Source organism: Rattus norvegicus, chromosome 1 (genome assembly GCF_021556685.1).
Source record: "Rattus norvegicus strain SHRSP/BbbUtx chromosome 1, alternate assembly SHRSP_T2T, whole genome shotgun sequence".
Classification (NCBI taxonomy): Eukaryota; Metazoa; Chordata; class Mammalia; order Rodentia; family Muridae; genus Rattus; species Rattus norvegicus.
This window is the reverse complement of record NC_141534.1, coordinates 16556186-16576619: the sequence shown is the minus strand read 5'-3', so window position 1 is coordinate 16576619 and position 20434 is coordinate 16556186. Positions and strand designations below refer to the sequence as shown.

Sequence of the window (20434 nt, the reverse complement as noted above, 5' to 3'; positions counted from 1 at the left end):
CGGGGGAAGATTATCTTCTTGCTCCTAAATACAGTGCTTTTCAATCCTAGCTAGCACACAAGGTCACCCAGGGGAAGTTCCAAGAATTGAAGTATTCCTTTCTCTTACTCTACCCCAAAGAAATCTTGTCTGGGGCCCACACATTGCTAGGTTTGAAAGGTCCAAAGCTAAGCTCCAATGACTGAACTGAAAGAGAAGCAAGGTCAAGACTTATAGAATTTGGCCCAGAAATATTATTTTTTCCTCTTCAAACCAGATTTAAAAAAAAAAAGAAAAAAGAGTATATCTGTTGAAAGCCTTAGCTACTTCTATGTGGAGCCCTTGTATAATTTCAAAGCAAGCCAGAGAGCAGTTGCGTCTAGCAGGAGGGTTCCTGTGGGATGTTATTAAAGGGGTTTTGGTTAACTGATGGGCTGAATTAATAGTGACTATTAAGGCAGACTCGACCTCAGAAGCTGGGCACATTAACAAAGTGACCAATGTGGGGGTACAAACCTTGAGTTCACTTCAAGTTTCCTATCTCTCAGAAGACAAGGACTCGTGGAAATAAGCAAGATGCTTTCTTCCTTAACTGGTTAAGAGTGAATGGATCGGCTCCTGTCAAAACTTAGATCTGTCCAGAGAGACATAGGAGAGGTATAATTATCTGGGGTAAGCAAAAGCATAAACACCAGGCTGAAAAACAGCTTCTAGAAATCTAAGGAGGACCAGGTTCTGTCCTTAAACTACCCCTTCCCTGAATAATCTCCTACACAGGATACCCTTGAAATTACATCAACATCTAAAGTTGCCTCTTCTCGTATTGGCCCTTTGGAGGGCCCTGTGGACAAAGAGAACATTTAGTGCAATACCACTGAGATCTTGTCCTGTTAGGCCTGTGGAAGAAACAGTTAGTCATAAATAACTCCATTAAAGTGTGTAAGTTATTGAAACTTATATAAAAGTAAAGTGTGAACGCATCGAAGTCATATTTCTAGAGTGGAAAAGAGGGTGGAATTCCTTTACAAAGCTTGAGTTTCGCAAATTTAATCAGATGTTTCCATTTCAACAAAGATCCGCTTGATCTCATTCTTCTAGGAGTAAGGAAATCCCTAATAATTAACTAACCTTTTTACAGTAAGGCATGTGAACAAATGAGTTCATACTCAGAAAACCCTTAAAGCGCAGAGCCAACTGAATTGTCTCTGTGAGCTGAGAAGAGTGCAGTTGAAACCATAATACACTCAAAATTCCAGCTGGAAGAGACGCGTCAAACTCAAGAGCTTGCCTTTATCCCACTCGAAGACTGGAGGACCTTATGTAATTGATTATATCCAACGAGCATATACTGAGGGTCCACACTAGGTTTACCTGGATGCTTATCTATGTACCATGTGTGTACAGTATCCACATTGGTGGGAAAAGGTTGTCAGTTACCCCGTTAACTGGAATTACACATGGTTGTGAGGCTCCATGTGGGTTCCTGGAATTAAATCTGTGTCCTCCAAAAGCAGACAGTGCTTTTAGACCAACGAACCATCTCTCTAACCCCAAAAGTTCATTTTCTTTAAGAATCTATAATGTTCAGTACTCAGGAGCACAGACAGGCCAGCCAGGGCTACATAGTGAAACCCTATGTCTAAAACGAAGTCTATAACATAGAGTTTAATCCCAGATGTGGGGTATGGAACTGCTTCATAGTGGCTGACTATGATTTGCCTCATGCTCTAGCAAAGGCAGTGCTTTGCCAGCTGCAGATAGTTTCTGCGATTGTGTGATATTTGGAATTCTGGGAACTATTCAGGGGGTGTATTAATGCCAGGGCCCCAAAAGGTGGAGTTGGTGGTTAGAGGTTACTCAGGAGGATTGGTTGTGGTTTGTTAATAGACATGCTCAAAAAAGAAACAAGAAGAAAAAAAATAGATCCAAGGATCTCTATTTCTCTCTCCCCTCTATACTATTTTCTCTCCTATCTAGTGATAGGGAATGAAACTGGGGTCAGGAGTAGTATAAAGGGTGGGAAAAAGAAGAACCCACAAAGTAGCTTAGACTGGCTACAAAACTGTTTTTCAACTAATTGTTAACATCCTGAGTATCTCCGTTTTCTTCAAATACAGAAAAGCACAAACACATGAAGAGAAAGATTTTCTTTTAGTATATTCCCCCAAGACAGACCAAACCTTATTTAATTACTCATGGCTGAGGTGAAATCTCTCCTTGACGGTCTGTCTGTTTAGATACAGACCTCATAAAGAGGTTAAAGGCCTGTAGTGTCAAACAGACCAAATGAAATAAATACACTGATAATCACAGCATAGAATCTTCTTATTTCATGGGTTTACATTTTGGTGTAATTATTGGCCTATTTGTGAGCAAGAATAGCTTTCAAGCAAGCAAAAAGTCTATCTGGTTACCCTAATTCTTTTCCAGGGGCCACACACCCCTGAATGAATCAACGTGGGGATCCAGAGCAGATTACAGTACATGCCTGTTTCAGTGTTCCACCACCAAGACGCAACTATGTTTGCTTAGAGTACAAGTGTGCCATTAAAACTGGCGGCATTAAAATCATATTATAATCCATTGGAAATATGGTATGAGGTTTAATTCTTCAGTGTGGCAAAGTGGCTGAGAATACACATCAGAAGTAGCACCAGCCACCACTCACTTCCATCATGGATGTCAGAAACAGTTTGATTTGTAGTGTTTTTGGTGTCTGGCTTATTTGTTTGTTTGTTTGTTTATTTATTTATATTATTTATTTGGTGTTTAGCTACCATGCAAACATCCCAAGTAGCACATATCTTGTTCTTGTGATTTAAATTTTTCTCTTTCTGGAATTCCACCACTAGAAATGGTCCCCAAGAAAATAATCTAAAAACAAGAAAGCGCTCTGCACAGAGATATGCTGGCAGCATTATCCGTAAGACTGAATTTTTTAAAAGAGCAATCTATATGCCTAAGAATAGTGACAAGATAAATTCAGTCCCCATGAAAGCATATGTTGAAGCATCCCAGAGTCATTAAACACTGCTTTTGCAAAAAGTTTTAACAGAAAAAGAGAATGGCTTTCCTTACTGTGCAGAGTGTAAACAGAACAGAAATGGTGTAACTGATACAATATCAACTATGTAATATATGCTCACAGGCAATCCTTAGTGGATGAGGAGATCTTCATGGTTGTGATACAATATCAACTGTGTAACATATGCTCACAGGCAATCCTTAGTGGATGAGGAGATCTTCATGGTTGTGATACAATATCAACTATGTAACATATGCTCACAGGCAATCCTTAGTGGATGAGGAGATCTTCATGGTTGTGATACAATATCAACTATGTAACATATGCTCACAGGCAATCCTTAGTGGATGAGGAGATCTTCATGGTTGTGATACAATATCAACTATGTAACATATGCTCACAGGCAATCCTTAGTGGATGAGGAGATCTTCATGGTTGTGATACAATATCAACTATGTAACATATGCTCACAGGCAATCCTTAGTGGATGAGGAGATCTTCATGGTTGTGATACAATATCAACTATGTAACATATGCTCACAGGCAATCCTTAGTGGATGAGGAGATCTTCATGGTTGTGATACAATATCAACTATGTAACATATGCTCACAGGCAATCCTTAGTGGATGAGGAGATCTTCATGGTTGTGGGCAGTGGGCAGGGAGGAGTGTGATCATTTTCTTCTCTGTATCGTCCTCTCATTGTCCATTTGGCAAAGGAACAGTTATTATATTTTATCACACACACACACACACACACACACACACACACACACACATGCACCCACAAGGAGGTGGGGATCCTAGACGTGTTTAAAACCTTATGTTCAAAATGTTTCTACATATTATACTACAAATGTTATCATATTGGGCAATTATCTAAATGTGATACTTTTATCCCATAAGATTTCTAGAATTAGCTGATTTGCGATTGCCTTTTAATGGGCAAATCTCTGTACAATTATATAGCTTAATTATTCAGAGGAAGAAAGGGGGAACTTCATGGCATTTCCCAGTCAGCCTGCACCCATCTACACAGCAAAGTGTCTGGAGAGGGGGTGGGCATACTTTCTGCTACCCATTGGAGCCATGACCACCACAGAGGAAACTGGGTAGACTGGTGTAACACCATGCTTCTCTGTTCCTAAATACTAAACAACAACAAAAAAAAGAGAGATAAAAGCAAATCGTTAATTTTATAAACTGGGTTTTAGTTTACTTAAGGATCGTGAGTTATTTTTCCACCTGGCTTCAAATTAACTACCATGATTTTAAAATTCTACAGTGATATCCAAATAGTATGATTCTGACTCCTTGTTCCCTAGTTGAAATGGGGAAAGAAAGAAAGAAGGCAGAAAAGGAAGGAGAGGGAAAGGAAGGGGGAGAAGGAAGAGGGGGACAGAGAGAGAGGGGGGAGGGAGGGAGGGAGAGAGAAAGAGAGTGAGGTATCACTTCTAGGGAGAATAACATTTTCCTATATGTTGAGGAATAGCAAACAGACTGGTGACAGTCACCACAGATCCGTGAATAGAGAAAAAATGAGATCTCCGGCCTGAGAAGGGCATAGATATCATCTATCTCGAGAGATTTCTGAAAACGTTGAGAACACAGCTCCTAAACTATAAAATCTTGTTTCGTCCTTGGAAGTGAACACTTAAACCATCTACACCGGGGTTCAGAACTTCCAGCCCACAGGGCAGGCTCAGCCTTGAACCCCGTGCTGTTCCTAAGTCCGGACCTTCTTCTAGTTCACATTCTAGCTCCGCCTAACCCCCACCCTTATCTTCTGGATGAAGCACTCCAGGTTTGGCAGAGGCTTTGATGAAGGTACTAAGTTTACTTGTGTAAACTCAGACATCAAGAAGCATTGAATGGAAAATAAGCTTGTGGCATGGTGCTGAGAACTGACCACAGCCTCTGCAGTCTAGTAACCCAGAGCATAGCAACAGGGACAAGGTCAGAGCAGAGAAGCAGATCTGTGAAAGGAGTCCTGCTCTGGCCTGCAGAGACTGCGTAAAATACTTTTGTTCTCACCGTCCTGGACGTTCATTTACTCAGAAGTGCAGACCTGCAGTCCATTCCCAGGATCACATGACCCTTAGCTTGTAGTTCCCATTTGACTCGTACCCAGACCTCATCACAGGATAAGACTCGTTCATAGTTTCTTACTTTCTCAGATGGTTCGTCGTGGTAGTCATACTTCAGTTCTTCACAGCAGAACCCAAAGTAAACTTTGCCTCAGTCTACCCTCAGACTCCTTGGAAACTCAGCTTTCTGTGGCGCCCATGACTTAGCTCATCTCCCTCTTCAAGGGAATCTGAAACATGGAGTGCCTTTCTTCTCAGACAAACACTGACTTGAGATCACCATGAACGGACCCACCTGTCATTCTGCACTTGAAACATTACAGGAGCTATTGACTCACACAACCAAACTTATAGAAACTATAACTTTCATTTCGCAATGGGTGTTTTATCATAGATATTGCTTGGGCGACCTGACTTGAGAATCTTTTGCCACATCTCATCCTTTCTGTGTTGGCCTTTTTAGTAAGATTCCAGTATTTAATCTAAATTTACCCATCTGAGCAAGCAGAGGTGACTGGCCAGTACTAGGAAGGGCAAGAGTGAGGCAGTCACTGTACTATGAATGGCTGCTCTGTCACAGGGTGTACTCAGCAACGGTGCCTCTGGCATCAGCAGTGGCTACGCTGGAACCCGTTAGCATCTGTTGTCAGATTTTCTCTTAGAAACAAAGTTTCAGAGCATAGGACTAATTGAATTTTGGAATTAGACTTGGGGGAGATTAAGAATGCAATTGAACCCTTGCTTAGATGAAAACGTGGGGCCTTATTTTAGGTGTGCCTACTTCGTAAACATGCAATTCCAACCTGAGAATGCATTTATGACCGTTATAAAGAAAAAGATATCCCAATACACCCTTGAGCAAGTTCTCTGACTTCTTATTCTACTTCCTCCTTCTCAACTTCCCCCCTCAGTGACGACAGTCCCCGCTCCCCAGTGACAGTCCCCCCTACCCAGTGACAGTCCTTCCTCCTGAGTGACAGTCCCCCCTCCCCAATGATGGTCCTCCCTCCCTAGTGACAGTCCCCCCCAATGACAGTCCTCCCTCCCCAATGACAGTCCTTCCTCCCCAGTGACAATCTTCCCTCCCCAGTAACAGTCCTCCCTTCCCAATGATAGTCCTCCCTCCCCAATGACAGTCCTTCCTCCCCAGTGACAGTCCTCCCTCCCTAGTGACAATCTTCCCTCCCCAGTGACAGTTCCCCCCTCCCCATGACAGTTCTTCCTCCCCAGTGACAGCCCTTCCTCCTCAATGACAGTTCTTCCTCCCCAGTGGCAGTCCCCCTCCCCAGCCCCCTATGCTTCTTGCTCCATATCATTCTCACTCTCTGGCCTCCACAACCAGCAAAATGAGATTTTTTAAGATCGCCCTTTCTGGATATGGGCATCTTGTGTCCCCCTTTATCTAGTAAAGCCCCCACACTGAATTTTAGCTCTCGCTTCTTATCAGCAATGTCTAGATAGCAGGGTCGAGGGAATCAAGATTCTTTCAGAGATTGACGCGCTGACTTAACGTGGTGTGATCAAGACAGAGCAGAGGGATTAAGTGCTTATTCTACCAACCTATTCCTTGAATTAATATTCCTGCTCACAAATGTAGTCTGCAGGGTGTTGTGCTGGTTCACTGAATTTCTGTATGTTTCTGTCAACTCAATACAACCGGAATCATCTGGAAAGAGGGGACCTCAGTTGAGACCTGTAGGCACATCTGTGGGGCATTGTCTTAATTGGTGGTTGATGCAGGCGGACCCAGCTTAATGTGGGTGGTGCTACCCCTGAGTAGGTGGTCCTAAAGTATGTAAGAAAGCCCGCTGAGCAAGCCCTGAGGATCACTCCAGTAAGCAGCACTCCTCCCTGCTGTCTGACTAACTTCCCATCTCCATGTCCCTTCCTACCGTCTCTGTCTGGACGTCTTTCATGATGCTTACACTATCACTTTAAGCCGAAATAAACCCTGTCCTCTCCAAGCTGCTTATGGTTACAGCGTTTTGTTATAGCAATAGAAAACTAACTAGGACAAATACCAAAATAATTTATGCCCAAGTCCATTATACAAACGGTGTAGTGGTTTTGTTTTTGGTTTTTTTTTTTAATTACATACAGCATAGAACTGGGCAAATGTTAAGGTCAATGTAGAAAGAGTTAGATATAAGATATGATAGATGTCCCTTTGCTGGAAGAGAGTGGCCTCATGGGCATCAATAGCAAGGTGGCACCCATGTTCTATCATGTACTTTTCCTGTAATGATTCTTCATGGCCCAGGGCAGAATTAGCCCCATTCTACAGTTAGAAAAATGGAGACACACGAAGCATTCAAGGACGTCTTCCAATATAGCCAGAAAGGAAGACAAAGCTAATGGCTTGCAGACACAAGCTATTTTTCAAAGCAGCAAGCACAAATCATGTTATCTTTGATGTAACATGTGTAGACCGAGCACAAATGTTTGCCTTTGAAAATTACAATAGTCAGAGTGGAAAAAAAAAACTCTTTTCATCTTTTTATTTTAAAATTCCAGAGTGTATGTAGTCACTCCTCTAAGACAAGCCAAGGTATTTTTTTTATAAACAACAAATTTGACTATAAATTATGCAATATGTTAAATTAAAATTTTCTTGTAATAAATCGTAATGGTTTCTTCCTCTTTTCATCGTTCTTTTTATGTGAGGAAAATGTGGTAATTAGGGCAAGACTAAGGTTTTTCTCTTTCATCCCAAATTCTGGTGACCAGAGAGCTGGGGTTGTTTTGCTATTTTTTTTTGGTGTTTTTTGTTTGTTTGTTTGTTTGTTTGTTAATTTGTTTTGCTTGAAATTGAGAGGTGTCACAGTTGTTCTCACTCAGTGAGTCTTACCTACCAAGCCCTTAGGTGGTCCTCAACCTGAAACTGGACAAGGGTCCTGTTATAGGTGACACAGATGACCACCGTATTATGTGGGAAGCCATCACACTCAATCCTAGAAACCAGGATATGAGTCTTGGACAAAATGAGTCAACATTATTCCAGAACATCAGAACATAAGTAGGAGTCAGTTTGCTGAGGGGGGAAAAAAAGTATTCCACAAAGAAGCCTCGTCACGATGCTGCTAAAGCTACCCCAAGTTAGAACTCAAATCCACTGAGATAGGCTTAAGGTGGAATAACGGGAACCAGCTTTCCAGAACCTTCCTTACAGCCCGCGTGAGCACATTGAATTTATTAGCACTCAGTAGGCTAGGTTGAATAGATGTGACCAGCTCTAGCTGCTTCTGTCCCTTGCAAGCTGTGAGCAAATAAAGACTTCAGCTGCGGGCAGAGGCTTTGAAAATTCTTCTGAAATGACAGGTTTTCTCTGAGCCTTTCCCCTTGCTCCAACTGGCAAGCCCAAGGCCTCTATGTTTGACATCAAATTGCACAAATTCGTTCATTTCATTCATGTCTTGCCCAAACTCATTCTTTTAGGATTCAGAGGAATTTGTTGCTCACAGCTTAGAAATGTACCATCTATCCGTGTATCCTCCCTGCCCCTTATCCGGTTAATTTTTTAAAACACATTTATTAAATCCATTTTTTCCAGGACTATGATTGTTTGGTTTTTGTGTGCGGGGTCTTATTGGTTTTGTTTGTTTGTTTGCTTTTAGAAAACTTTGAATTGTATTAAAAAATTACAATAATTATTTCAAATATTAACTTGCAAAAAATCTGAACATTATATTCTAAGCTTTCCAGTGGGGCTGTTTCCTAACAAATATTTAACCCATGTCAGCACATCTCTCGTTTGGGTGTATACATTTATACATAGAATACATATGGCTTTCATTTTCAAGGGGATTTTAATTACATAATTTATGAGTGCAATGCTAGGATGTTTCACATTTTTTTATAGAGTCATACATACCTAGTGTGTAACTTCTAGCCCCTTTGAAAATCCTGTGCCTGTTGTGCCTCGGAGAGCTCTGGTCTCACACGTTCCTCTGTTCATTAGTTTTTAACACCAGTCTGACAGGACGGAGGTGGCAGGCATTGTTATCCTCCGTTGCAAACGGAGCATTGGAAGCAAACAGTGCTCCCATACCAGGAGGCGCGGCTAGAGAAAAGACTGTCTGGGAAGCAGGTAGGATAAAAGGTATGGGCGAAAAATAAGCCTCGGTGACTCGTATTCACATGCAGCCTTCGCTCTTTGAAATAATAATGTAGAAAACACATTGGCCCTCTGATATTTTTCCGTGAATTAAGAACTAAGACTGACCTTGAGGAGTCCACGTGGACATCCATGGAAAGTTAAACCAGTTGCACGTGAGCGGTAGCTGCCAGAATCCCGACTGAACACTCAAACCCAGAATTAAAGCTACAGGAAATGCTGAGAAGATGGTGTGGCATAGGGACGTTGGCATTAAGACATGCATATGCGTGCGTGTTACAAACACAGAAACACACCAAGAGTTTTAAGACCAGAAGTAACACCAGAGCCGATGTCTGTGTGGCGATCTTTTCTGGGGCGCGCTTCTGCTTGGCTAGCTGCTGGTGAATTCTTTCTCCTGAGTCAACCCTGCTGGGAGTCAGCAAACCACCACAGACGTCAGCAGATCTCTCCAGCTTTGAGATATGTATTCTGATCCCTGCAGGGGTCGGGGAGAGTTTTATTTTGGCTTGCGCAGGCTTACACAATTGCCTGCCGATATAACCCTGGCTTTTCTTTGAAGTTTGAGCTATCAGGAGCTAGATAAAGCAGATGGAGTCATTTTTTGATTCAAGGTGACAGAGCAGACCGATGCACGAGTGATATTGTTTTTAAATACGGGAATAGAGTTATGAATTTGCCACGTCTCGTTTGCACCTTCCTTTGAAAAGGCAGAGCCCAAAAAGAACCTTTTGCAGGTACTCTTCCCACGAAGGATAAGCAGTCAAATTGAAAATAACAGACAGGTGGTGACATTGCCCACATAGCACAAATGAAGTTAGCAAGAGGAAGAAGAGAGGGCCGACTGCGCGGACTTGACAAAGGGTGACAGAGGTTGCATCCCTCGCGTTCATATAAACAATTATTCCTGTGACCAGATAAATGCACGTTCTTGGTTCCCAGATTCTTTCAATTCCTGGTGTAATTCTTTGAAAAGAAAGGTGTCAACCAGGTCTTTGGCATTTTCAGTTTTCTGAAAATAGTCCAAAATGACCTAAGGAAAATTTTCTAAACCAAACAACGGTCGTCTGTCGTTTCCCCACCCCCATCGCCCTCCACCCCCACTCCCCCACAAAGCCAGCCTTGGTGTGTATTGCGGCAAAGATGGCCTAAATGTGTATGTGGCCCAAGCAAGGCAATTTGGTTTTAACTCCTAAGAGGGTATGGGGAAATGTGTTACGTAGAATAAAGTTAATTTGAGATACATGTTTTAAATGGCTAGGAAAATGACGATTTACGTGTGACTATTTTAACTCTATTAAAGAAAGCATGATAAATGACCTACTTACAAACAAAAGACATGAGTCCAATTATTAACATCAGGGATACGACTTCCTCTCGCAGAGTTAAGTCCCCGATACACTAAATCCGTTCCGTTCGTCTCACCCCTTTGTCTGGTATGTTGAAAAACGTACAACCGTGTGTCTGAGCTTTTCTTTTTCTAACCTATGCAGTAAGGGAAACAGGTCCTGTTTCAAAAGATTGTTATGATTAGATGACGCAGTCTATATAAAATGTCTAATTCAGTATCTGGGTCTGGCAGATTCTCTGACTGGTTCCGTTCTACCTTCTCATTACTTTCTAAGCCACTTGAATGATACATGGGGAGTTCAGCAGGACAGCTGTATAAAGTTAACTGATAAGAGTGAAAAGCACCCATGTCTATAGGACCTACGATTCATTTATGAGTGGGAACTGCATACTTAGCACATAATAGATGCTCAATAAATAAGACCATGACATCACACCTCCCCTTCTCTCATAATAACTTGGAAGGCTATTTCTCTTCATTCTCATTTTTGAGTTGAGGAAATAAGACTTGGGAGGAAAAATTACTGCCCAATGACACACAACAGAGAGGAGATAGAATTTCACCTGAGTTCTGCTTCAGGGCCCCTGGGTTTGCCACAACAGTATGCCATACCTTTTATTGAAGTGTGGGACTGGCACGCCTTGGGCAAGTTCACTCATCCAGAACAGAACAAGGAAGGCAAAAATAAGCTAAAGGCATTCTGGGGGAAGGGTGGGGGGAGGCAAAGTGGCTTCTCAGCGTTCTAAAAGAAGTTCCCTTCCGTACAGCAACTTGGGACTTCTAAGCTAGACATAATTGGAAACTAGTTCAGTCTACTTGTTTATGAGCACTGCACTGTGCAGATGTGGCTTGCCTCTCAGTACGTACCCCACTGAAGCGGTCTGACTGGAGTTCCGTGACAGGTTACTATAGCCAATCACCTTGAAAACAGTACATGTGACCTGGAAACCGGCCAAGGTTTTCAGTAGAAGACTTAATAACACCCGAAGGATCCTAGAGCCATTTAACGTAACAGCAAGTTGCCTAAACGATCCAAATGGCCCAGGAAGTAAAATAATTTATAATTATCACGGCCATTAAAATAATTTTTAGAATTACATTTTTATGCAGAGTAAATTCCACCCCAATATTCTTTTCTCAAGTTCAGAAACAATAAGGAAGTGGAAGTGAAAAGAGAAACAATCACTTAGGATATTTTCCCCAGCTCCCACTACTGCTAACGGGCTAAGATGTAGCAGACTTCTTTGAGGTTGCCCTGAAGAGTAACCACATCGTCCTTAGTCTCTGCCTTGCCAGACGTCTTTCTATCTGTGTAACTACTTGAATTTGTTGACCGAAGTTATACTAAAGACAAGGGAAGTGCCATTACAGGCCAGCATGTAAAACCTTTGGATGAGTTAGAAATGGTTCACTTTACCATTAAAGTCTCACTTAAATATGGCAAAAAAAAGAAGCAAATTAGCGTATTTTCTGAGAACAAAAATATTTACATTCTTTTAATCTAATGCTTCTACCTCGAAGCCCTTTTTCAAAAAAAAAAAAAAGCATCATTGGCTTGAATGCGTTCTATTTCAACACGCCTTTTTGGACATTAATTTCACAGCCCTGGGAAGTTACAGACTAAGGTAGCAGTGGATAGAGCAGCCAGAACAAATTTTAGCAGTATTAAAGAGTAATTGAGGATTTCATAAGTCCCAGGTGTCTTCTAACCTATGGCTCTGGCCTTCCATGCATCTTAGGATGAACCATTTGACTCCCACAGAAATCCTAGGACAGCATGGCTAGCAGGAAAAAACGGTGAGTCAACAGATCCAGCCCCTGCGTGAATCAGGGAGGAATCCCCAAGCCCAGAGATCTGCTCAGCACCCGGAAAGCTCACACAAAACTACACCTGAGTGGTCTTCCTTTTAGATTCAACCTTGTGTTTCCTTCTCCTAAGTACCCTTGAGTAGGTATGGAAATATCACCAGGCAAAGTGAGCGCACGATGGTTAACCTCACTAGAGAGGAAAGTAGCCCTTCAGTACTGCAAGCATCCTTACCAAACTCAATCATGGCCATTCAAAGCTCGGCCAGGCACAGTGGTACACACCTGCAAGCCCAGCACTTGGGGGATAGGGAGGGGAAGATTGCTGCTAAGTCCAAGACCATTCTGGGTTGCATATCAAGGCCCTGTTTTAAAACAAACACAACGGGGCATGGTAGAACAAGTCTGTAACTATAGCACTTTCGAGGTATAGACAGAAGGATAAGGATTTCAAGGTCATCTGTGTCCACATAGCCAGTACAAGGCAATCCTAGGTGCCTGAGACCCTATCTAAAACGAAATGAAAGGGAGTTAGAAAAGAAGGAAGGAGGGGAAAAACATGCAGCTTCAAAAGTACAACAAAGTTCTAATGTTTCTTAAGATCTCTCTCTCTCTCATGTGTTTGTGTGTGCGTGTTTGTGTGTGTGTGTGTGTGTGTGTGTGTGTGTGTGTTTGTGTAAATCCCTATATAGAGATATTGTGGTAGTTCTGCTGTATTGATCATCTATCTAAACATGGGTTTAGCCTGTGAACTCACCGTTGTTTTTTTGTTTTTTTTTTTTTTTTTTTGTGGCATTCAGTCATGTTTCATTTACATGCCTGGATTTTCCTTCCACCCTTAAGCCAGGAAATATATCATAGACAACACCCAGGCACTCTCTACTTTTAGAAAAAAAGAATATCTGTTTTTATGAAATTCACAGAGTTCTCATGCACATTAAAAAGTACATTCTTTACAATGTAAACCTAAAAGTAAGCGTTACAGGGATTCAAAGCTTTGTTATTCAAACCGACCTAGTTTTGAGGTTGATAAATAATTCTCAGCGTACAAATGGCCTGACTAAGCAGAACTGATAAGGGTAATTTAGCCAATTCTCCTCAGTAAGTTACAGGGTACCTCAGAAGAGCTGCATTGCTTCATGTAAGACACTAATTCCCTGAAAATGAATTTTTCGGTCAACTCTCAAGTCATGAAACTAAGTAGCAAAGAAATGAACTCATTAGCAGGGCTGAAAACTAAGAAGACAAATGGAAAACCATCTGTGGTTGAATTATAGCTATAAAGGCTGATTTTGACCTTCTGAATACCCGTGTCACCTGCACACTTTTCAACATCCCCACCTTGTGTATTTTGAAATTTCTGGTCTGTGGAACTTCATTACTTTGCCAATAACCATGTTGGGTGTGTTTCTACATCATTAGCCATTAGTTAGAGGTCCTGACTAGTGAGGCATCACTCTTTGGCTTCATTGAGAGGATGGGACATCAAGGCATCCTTCCCCCCAACATTTTGCTAGAACCAGGTGCTATGCTCTCTCACCTCCTTCCCGCAGCTCTGGTGAGGGAATTTTGCACACAGGTCACTGTTTGAACTGATGTTGAGTCAATGGGATCAAGAAGAAAGCTCTGGGCCAGCGGTTCTCAACCTGTGAGTCAGACCCCAAAGGGGTCACAAATCAGATATCCTGGATATCAAATATCTACATTACGATTCATAGCAGTAGTGAAATTAGAGTCATGGAGTAGCAACAAAATAATTTTATGGTGGGGGGGGGGGGGCGTCACTACCATGTGAGGAACTGTATTGAAGGCTCACGGCATTCGAGAGGTCGAGAACCGCTCCTCTACAGAATCCTGCTTGACATTCTGTTCAGCTTCTCAGCCGAGCTGGTAGAATTGAAGCAAAAAGAAAAGCTTAAAACTTATAATGATGTACATAATCTTATCAAAGGTCTTATTTTGAACCGAGAGTTTTTAAATTGTTGTTTCCACCAGCCTGTTAGGTATGTCTATACTTATGATTTTAGGTGTTTGCATATGCGTATAAGTCACTTCATATATTGAAGAACTCATAATACTAAGTAGCCCTTAAATGTATTGAAAACTATCCTCTAGGGCCTTGATCTCTTGCCATGCTCTCTCTCAGAAGAGAAAGATTGCTGATCACGCTCTAGCCTCTCTCTTCCCAAAAGAGAAGGCCAAGTCCTGTGATAGCTGTAGACTTTTGGAAGATCAAAGAGTCTTTCCATACATGCTTTGTATCCTTATAGTACTTTTTCATCATCCACACCTTCTTCAGATGGTCTCTAATCTAATAAGCACCCATATCAAGGACAAGATCATCAGGCTGATCCAATGATTGTCATTGAGGTTACCACTCATCTGTGCTCTCCCTGACAACCCTCAGTACTTTTTTTATATTTCTTAATCTATATGTCAGCCTCATGGTCTGCCTGTCCCTCTGTGAGTATTCCTCTGAGTAGAAAGGGTTTGCCTTCCTTTGCTTCTCCGTGGCTGTGATGAACATCACAAGCAAAGCAACAAGAGTAAGGGAAGGTTTCACTTGACTCACAGTTCCTCGTAAGTAGGTGATCACTCAGGAAAGCCAAGGCAGGAATTGAAACAGAGGCCATGGAGGAAAAGTACTCACTGGTGTGCTCTCCAGCTCACATTTGGCTAGCTCTGGTGCTCCCTTCAGGACTGTCTTCCCAACCATGTGGCCGTCCATAGAGTGCTGGGCCCTCCCACATCAGTCATTTGACAAGAAAACACCCCTCAGACTTGCCTATAGGCCAATCTGATGGAGACATTTTCTCAGCTGAGGGTTTTTCTTCCCAGTGATCCTAACTATGTCAAGTTGACCAAAAAACAAAACAAAACAAAACAAAAAAGACCAACAACAATAACAACAACCAACACAGACTTTGTCTTCCCCATCCCTTTATCCTTAGCATTTACAGTGCCTACTTCTCAAGTGTTCACTTGTGCTGGGGGATTGGACTGACTTAGCAAAGTGTTTTGTTTCTTCTTTTTAAAGCACTGTATTGTACAATCATTCCCTAATGAATCTAAGGATTTGCTTTTGTTTTGTGTTCCTTACTCAGACTACCTACTTGACACACACTTAGATATCTGAAAGTCATCCCAAACTTAAACCATGCAACCAAAAGGCATAAGTAGGTCCACATACATTCCTTTGCCCTCACGGGCTCACCTTCCAGGACGATCTAAGAGACCTACCTCCAGAATATTTTCCAAAACTATTTATTTTCCCACCAGTCTTGTCACTACTACCTGAGAGCTAAGCCATCATTTTTTTTTCTGCTTTGAACTTTATTGCTCCCTTGGATAATTTCTGCTTCTTCTCTGGTTCCTGTATAATCCAGTCTCCCCAGAGCAACCAGGGTGGTCCTATGCAAACCATAAATCTCTCCACTCTTCTCCTGAAAGCACTCAGGAAGTCTAGTAGACCATTGTCACAGCCATACTTGGGATGACTATGAAGTCAGTCTATGATCCACAGAGTCCAGTATTGTCTGCTGGGACTTCATCTCAGGACACCTTCTCTTTTGATCACTGAGCCCCTGCTCAATGATCACTGAGCCTGACTTTGGTTTTCAAAGAAATGGAGCTCTAACGGTAGGACCTTTCCCTTCTCATTTTTGCTCCTCCCCCGAGCACTCTGAAACAGTTTGCTTGGTTGGGTTTGTTTCTAATTAGCTCTTTGTTAGTACTATACCTTGCTAAGCTTCTGTCAGGCTACCACGAGATCCTGCCTGCTTTGCAAATTAGGAGTTGTGTTTAAGAGGCCCACTGAGGCCACTGACCGGTAATCAAAGAGGTATTCACCACACCCAGACAATAACTGGCTCTCGATGATGGCCATCTTAGCATTGGAACTGAAGACAGATTTATCTCTCAGGGCAGGACCTGGGACACTGTCTGGAAAGCAGTGTACTCCCTGTGCTGGCAAGCTCATAGACATCTCATGACCCCAAACTTGAATCTTGTCCCTCTGAGCTGAAAAGAACCTTAAAGAGAAGTCAGTGGCTTAAGACCATTCTTTTTAAGTCTTTGATGTAACTGTGACCCCAAATATGTCAACAGTCAAACACACACACACAGACACACACACAGACACACAGACACACACACACACACACACACACACACACACACACACACACACACCTTCACAATGCTTGTCCCTGCTCTTGAACAGAGCAGTTGAAGACATAGTTTGGAGTGGTGCCACAGTATAGTTCTCCTCTGTCCTTTTCTTCTCCATCTTGCTCTCTGACAAGAGGGAGGCTGTTCTTTGTTCTCTTCCAGTACTATAAGGTTCTCCAATATTCTTTAGTATCTAAATCAGCCAAAACCATTATAAGAGACTTCTGAGTTCTCTCATTATAGGAACTATCCCAAAGCATAAGTGGAGCAGGAAGAAGAGGAGGTAGAAGAGGAAGGAAGAGAAGGGAAAGCAAAACGGGAGAGAGAAACAGAGAGAGATTTTTAAGCAGAGAGAGATTTTTACATTTGTTTTACTTTTTTGTTCAGGTTACAAAAAAAACTTATTTATGAAATTGTTACTTTAATGCCCTCAACGATGTTATTGGGCCTGAAAAAGGAGAGTTTCCCAGAGTGCTTCAGGAGTAGCCTTAAGGGGCTGGCTCATAGCAGACCACGCCTCCTCATAACAATTTAGTGAGGCGTACTTTGTGGAGATCTAGGAAATAGTACATTTCTAAACAATAGCCCTCTTGGAATAATTATGCCCTAATAGATTTAGGGAGAAATTAGCTCAGCTTTCACTGTTCGTGGCGATTTAGAATCCAGCAAAAAATTAAAAAATAACATTTTAGCCCTTGGTTTATAGAACTGGACCTGAGGAGAGATTCATGTGACCAGAAACATGTGTTAAAAGCTAGACCACGAAGGAAAGAGTTGGCAGTGAACCAATCGTGAAGAAGAGGGCCTAAAGTTATCAAGGTCTCAGACACTCTTGTTCTGAGGGGAAGCAGTCAGTACAGCGTTTTCCCTGGAAAGTACCAGACCTGAGACTCATCCCCGAAAGCTGTCTTTAGAAATGGATATGGCTGTACTCACCTGCAATCTGAGATCTGAGCAGGACCGGCAAGCAAATCCCTGGAACTTTCTGCTCAACTAGCTTAGCGTACTTAGAGAGTTCCAGGCCAGTGAGGAACTGTCTCAAAAATTCAAAAGGAAGTGCTTGAAGGATATCTGGTGTTGTCTTCTGACTTCCACATGACCATCCACACATTTATTGCACAAAGTCACACACACACACACACACACACACACACACACACACACACACACCAAATGAAGCACTGGGGGCGGGGGGGTCATGACTAGTGAAATTCTGCACTTTTTTTTCTCAGAGATCAGGACAGTCTTGGGCTCACCATGTAGCCAAGAATGACGTTAATTTCCTAATCCTTCCATCTCTACTTGCCACATTCTAGGGGTATGAGTGTGCTGGGCATCAAACCCAGGACCTTGTGAATGTTAGACAACCAAGGAACTACGTTCCCAGTCTCGAGCCTCTTTGTTGCTTTCCTCTTTTATCTTCATCTTCTTTTTACTCCATACTGCAGCCAATCCACATCCTTCCCTTGTTTCCCTTTGCACCCCCCCCCCCCGCGCCTTTCTCCCTTTACACAGTGAGAGTCTCACAGCTGCTGGTGCCCGGGGCTGGAGCTTTGGTGCTTATGGAGGAGAGAGTGGTGATCTGGAAGAGATAAGATGGAAATTTTTGACTGCTTGGCTTTATACTATCCATGCACTTTCCATGCCTTCATTTAATATTCTTAATGACCCTATGAACCAAGCTTCTCCACTGCCCTAGTATTACTGCATTACACTTGGTTTTGCTGCTGAAAACGGTCTTCAGAAGACGCCTAGAAAAAGCCCCCTGGAAGGGCCGACTTAAGAAAGTACACAGAAGTGGGGTATTTGACCAACAGGTTAGAAATAAGAGAGACGCAGCAGCAGGCTAAATTCCAAAGGAAGCCTGGAGCTGATTCTGTAAGCAAGATCTTATTTCGCACGTTTGAACTCTTCAGGGAAAACGTGACTTTACCGACCATGTTAATGGGGGGAAAAGTTCTAACCCTTCAATAATATAAAGAAAACCAAACTATGGCTGAGGTCAAAGGGAGTACTTGATTTTGCAACACCAAGTATCCCTTCTGAGGTTTCTCAAAAATGCTGTGGCTGTCCCACACAGAACTCTCTCCGTACTTCTCCCACAAACTCAACAGCACTAATTCAGAGAACACTGTAATCTAGACCACTGGGGGGAGGGTGTGCTCTTTGGCTGGTCTCAGGGATCAGCATACCTGCTCTCCCCAAATGTAAGAAGGTAACGATAAAACGTACTTGAATATTCTGCAACACCTTTGGAAAGAAGGTGCCAGACAAGAGTGATGAGGACTTTATAGGTTTCTATTTGACAAGTTCATGTGTAGAAATAAGTAACCAGCTGCCCAGGGACTAGCAGATACCTGACCCACTGTTCCCAGCTGCTTTTCTGCACACACACACTTCTGCAGAACCCACATCAGCTGCCAGCCAGGTCTGATTGGCCATGGACTGTGCTCCACGCAAAGAATGACCCAAGGCATTTCCTTAACGCTTGGAAACACTTGTGGCTCTTTTCCCTCCATTTCTGGTCAAGCTGGTTAGCAAACAGACACAGCTGGCACTGGGAAATGGTTTGCAGCTTTGGTCACTGGCTCCAAGAAAAGATTCATAAGCTCAGTTCATCAATTCCATATCACCGTTCTCTGTCTTCAGACCAAATTTACCCGCCATTAAAAAAAAAGAAAAAAGAAAAAAAAAACTGCCCTGAAGATCTGTCAGCAGTCTCATAGTTCCAGGACACAACCATGGCAATCAGTATCACGTACACTGTCATAAGAATAAGGTCAACTTGCCGTTACCTTCAACAAGAAAGTGCTGGAGATGACTCAGTGACCAAAGGCACTTGTCACTGAGCCTGTCAACCTCAGTTGGATGGCCAAGTCCCATGAAAATGAAGGAGAGAACCAACTCCAGCAAGTTGTTCTCTGAGCTCCATTTCTATGCACATGCGTGCGCGCGCGCACACACACACACACACACACACACACACACACACGCTCGCACAAGTGCACACGCACATGCACACGTAACTTTAAAAGGAAGGTGCTGATGTAAACCAGATAAGGTGCCCCATGTCTGTAATTCTGGTGCCTGGAGGGTGGAAGTGAAAGGATGAGATACAAGACCATAGTTCTTGGCTAAACCGTTAAGTCCCAAGCAAGTCGAGGTCAAATGAGACCCTGTCCCAAGAAACAAAAACAAGTGCTAATGTGTCAGTGGGACATTAAGACAGGAAGATTCCGAGATAAAGAAGTACACAGCAAGACGCTGACTACCTGAGCTCCCCTCCATTTTGAGATAGTTTCTTCAAAGAGTCATAATGCTTGCTGTCTCTTTTTCTCTGTCACCTAAGGACACATAAGAAAGGCATCCTTCTGCAAGCCAGAGCGTGTCCTTGCCAGAGCCAGGCCCTTCTGGCAACTGATGCTGAACTTTGAAGCTGCTAGAATGTGAGAAATCAATTTCTGTTCTTTAAGCCATCCAACCTGTGGTATTTTGGTGTAGCAACCCCACACTGCCCGTTGCATGATCACATGGAGATAATTCTGTATTTCTAAAGTCCCTTAAAACTGCGGCATTCTGTGACTCCTTTGCTGTTTGAGTGAGAGCTCCTCCTTAGCCACTAGCTTGCTAGGAAACAGTATCAACTCGCTTAAGGAACTGTATCAACTCGCTTAAGGAACAGTATCAACAGTATCAACTCGCTTAACAAATGGAATCCGAATGATTTCAAAGTTTTAAAAAGTCACTGGAGTTCAGCTTTAAAACCTCTACCAATTAAAAAAATTAACAAACACAAAATTGTCTAAATCTGCCTTCCTGCAGACATAATCTTTTTTTTTAGTTGTAAAGCTTAGGATAAAATTATAATGAAAAAGTTGGTTATAATCATCATCAATAAAACT

General features: G+C 42.5%; 2 protein-coding genes across 7 annotated transcripts in view; one reads left to right on the top strand and one right to left on the bottom strand.

Moving 5' to 3' along the window:
* The window catches only part of Pde7b (phosphodiesterase 7B), a gene marked incomplete at its 5' end in the record, with an annotated part of 314454 nt that overhangs the window by 134571 nt on the left and 159449 nt on the right, over positions 1–20434 (top strand).
* The window catches only part of LOC134484963 (uncharacterized), a 65679-nt gene that overhangs the window by 32560 nt on the left and 12685 nt on the right, over positions 1–20434 (bottom strand). Inside the window, exon 1 of one of the 5 annotated variants that reach the window (XR_015649107.1) lies at positions 17469–17618. The exons of 2 other annotated variants lie outside the window; for them this stretch is intronic. Coding sequence is in view for 1 of the 3 variants with exons in the window: in XM_087604782.1 (XP_087460908.1) it covers positions 17469–17643 (175 nt within the window). In the remaining 2 variants the exon portion in view is untranslated. Of the gene's footprint in view, positions 1–17468; positions 19196–20434 lie in introns of those variants that run through there. 2 more of the 5 variants (XR_015649095.1, XM_087604782.1) reach the window with 2 other exon arrangements.